Source organism: Frankliniella occidentalis, unplaced genomic scaffold, assembly GCF_000697945.3.
Source record: "Frankliniella occidentalis isolate FOCC.00 unplaced genomic scaffold, Focc_3.1 Scaffold1243, whole genome shotgun sequence".
In the NCBI taxonomy this organism is placed as follows: domain Eukaryota; kingdom Metazoa; phylum Arthropoda; class Insecta; order Thysanoptera; family Thripidae; genus Frankliniella; species Frankliniella occidentalis.
The window spans coordinates 11,102-13,407 of NW_026268347.1; the positions used below are offsets into that span (position 1 = coordinate 11,102).

Sequence of the window (2,306 nt, forward strand, 5' to 3'; positions counted from 1 at the left end):
GGGCAAAATCTTGCTCTTTACCTTTGCTCCGCTGTTTTTCCACGGTTTTTCATGATTCCCACTTTTGCATCCATCCGGGAACGCGTGTATACCCCCGACAGCAAGTCCAAGACTAAGATAAAACTGGGAAAAAAGAAAAGAAAAAACATTGAAAACTCTGAAATAAAAATGTTTTGGGCGAAATTCGATACCTCAGAGCGAGAACCGCTCAGTCTCTGCAGGAAAGCCTATTATACTGAGCGGTTCTCGCTCTGAGGTATCGAATTACAAGGAAGCGAAATGTTTTACCTCCTTATCAAAGGGAGCAATCCTGGATCCTCGAGCCCAGGCGTCGCCATCGCCATGTAACAGACCGCCGACGTCCTCAGGGCGAGCCACTCCGATCTCAACGCCATCCACAGAAAACGCCAACGTATCTGCCGGGAAAACCATCAACTGCGTCAAGCGCGACTATACTTTTCTTTCCAAGGAAGACACGGCACCGAGGAGTAGTACTCACCGGGAGTCCACAGCAGGGTGTAGTTGTGGAACTGCTCCGTCCACAGGCCGAGGTCGCTCTTCTTCGCAAAGATCTTCCTCTTGGCCGTGGCGGAGCCCTCATTGATGTTGCCCGCCAGCGCGCCCGCCACCATCACGCGCCCGCTGAGGTCGGAGTGGTCGGGCGCGGGGCCCGTCAGCCGGCGGTTGCCCCTCGCCATGGCCAGGATGACGCGACCCGACGCCAGCCCGGGGCCGTACTCCTCGCGGGAGGACGACAGCCACAGCTCTGCGGGGTCGGGATCAGCAGGGGTTTAGGGTTCAGAGCTGCCCAAAGGCGAGCGGTGGGTAAGGTGGCCCATCCCACACCGGAGTGCGACGGGTTGCCTACTCACCCGGGTAGATCCAGTCGCCGCGCGGCAGCCTCGCCCGCATCTCGATGGTGCCGTACTTGAAGCTGAAGCTGTTCTTGGTGTTGATGCGCGACGCGACGATGGGCGGCAGTATGTACGAGAACATGGCCTCGCGGTAGCAGCTGTCCGAGTTGGGCGCACCCGCCGTGCACCTACAAAGACAAGGCCCGGGTCAAACCATCTGCAGTTGTGGTGTTTGGGGGGGGGGGGGGGGGTACAGTACTGCTACAATGCCACGGCGAATTACCCCTCCAGCTGCAGCTTGCCAGTGCGGATGAAGTCCGCGCCGTACTTGTCGTTGGTCAGAGTGGGACTGAGATGGAGGAGTCCCTTCTGCGTGAAGGTGTTTTCGGGGTTCTGGGTGTAGATGCAGAACTCGTAGTCCTGGAGAGAAAAGAATACAACAGGAGAGCGTTTGTGAGTCAACGCGGCAGTCTGGTAGTGTTAGTTCAAACTGCCGTTCACTTACGGGAGCGCCCGATATCTTGACCTCGTGAGACCAACGGGTCAGGTCCACGCTGTCGAAGTTGTCCTCGAACACGACCTGGCCCTTGCAGACGGGCCTGCCGTTGACCTCGGTGGGCGACAGGTCACACGCAGGGGCCTGGGTCGGGGGAGGTGGCGGCGTGACTGTAAAGAGGTCGCCCGTCAGGGGAAGTCCCACCGAGCCCGACCCCGGGACCACGGCGACGGGGGAGATGGAGGGGACGGCGCCAGATAGCGTCGGGTTGTAGTCGACGTCCACAGTCTGCGTCGTAGAAGGTCGGTCCACTGAGGGATTGGGGTTGTAAGGGTTGCTCCCGGATGTCCCCGTTTGTCCACTGGGGTACGTGGAGGAACCCTGAATCTGTTGACCGTTCGTTGGGTAGCGGTCCCCAGAGTTGTAGTTTTGCTGATTGTCAGTGGGGTAACGGTTTCCGTTATTGTAGTTCTGTTGACCGGATGTAGGGTAGCGGTCTCCGTTTCCGGTGTTGAAGTTCTGTTGAGTGTTGGTTGGATAGCGGTCACCGGTACCAGTGTTGTAGTTCTGTTGACCAGTCGTCGGATAACGGTCTACGGTACCACCGCTATTGTAGTTCTGTTGACCGGTCGAAGGGTAGCGGTCTCCGTCCCCGGTGTTGAAGTTCTGTTGGGTGTTGGTCGGATAGCGGTCGTTGGTGCCGGTATTGTAGTTCTGTTGACCAGTCGAAGGGTAGCGGTCTCCGTTATTGCCGGTGTTGTAGTTCTGTTGGCCGTTGGTCGGGTATCCGTCACCAGTGTTGTAGTTGTTGCCCTGGTATGGGCGTTCGTTCGAGTTGCCCGCAAAGCCCACGTTGGGGTTGTGGTGCGTGTGCGAGATGACGGTGGCCACCGGGGCGATGGAGCCAGGGAGCGGGCCGGGCGGCGGGGGCGGCGGGTACTCGTGGTTCTGGGTGG

General features: G+C 58.7%; 1 protein-coding gene across 1 annotated transcript; it reads right to left on the reverse strand.

The window, feature by feature from the left end:
- Positions 1-21: 21 nt before the first annotated feature.
- LOC113202162 (beta-1,3-glucan-binding protein 1-like) lies at positions 22-2,304 on the reverse strand (the record flags this gene model as incomplete). Its single annotated transcript, XM_052275952.1, is given in 6 exon segments — positions 22-123; positions 289-416; positions 500-766; positions 873-1,042; positions 1,138-1,274; positions 1,360-2,304. Coding segments are annotated over 6 exon segments (1,749 nt in total), but the record flags the coding sequence as incomplete, so codon positions are not given.
- Positions 2,305-2,306: the final 2 nt, after the last annotated feature.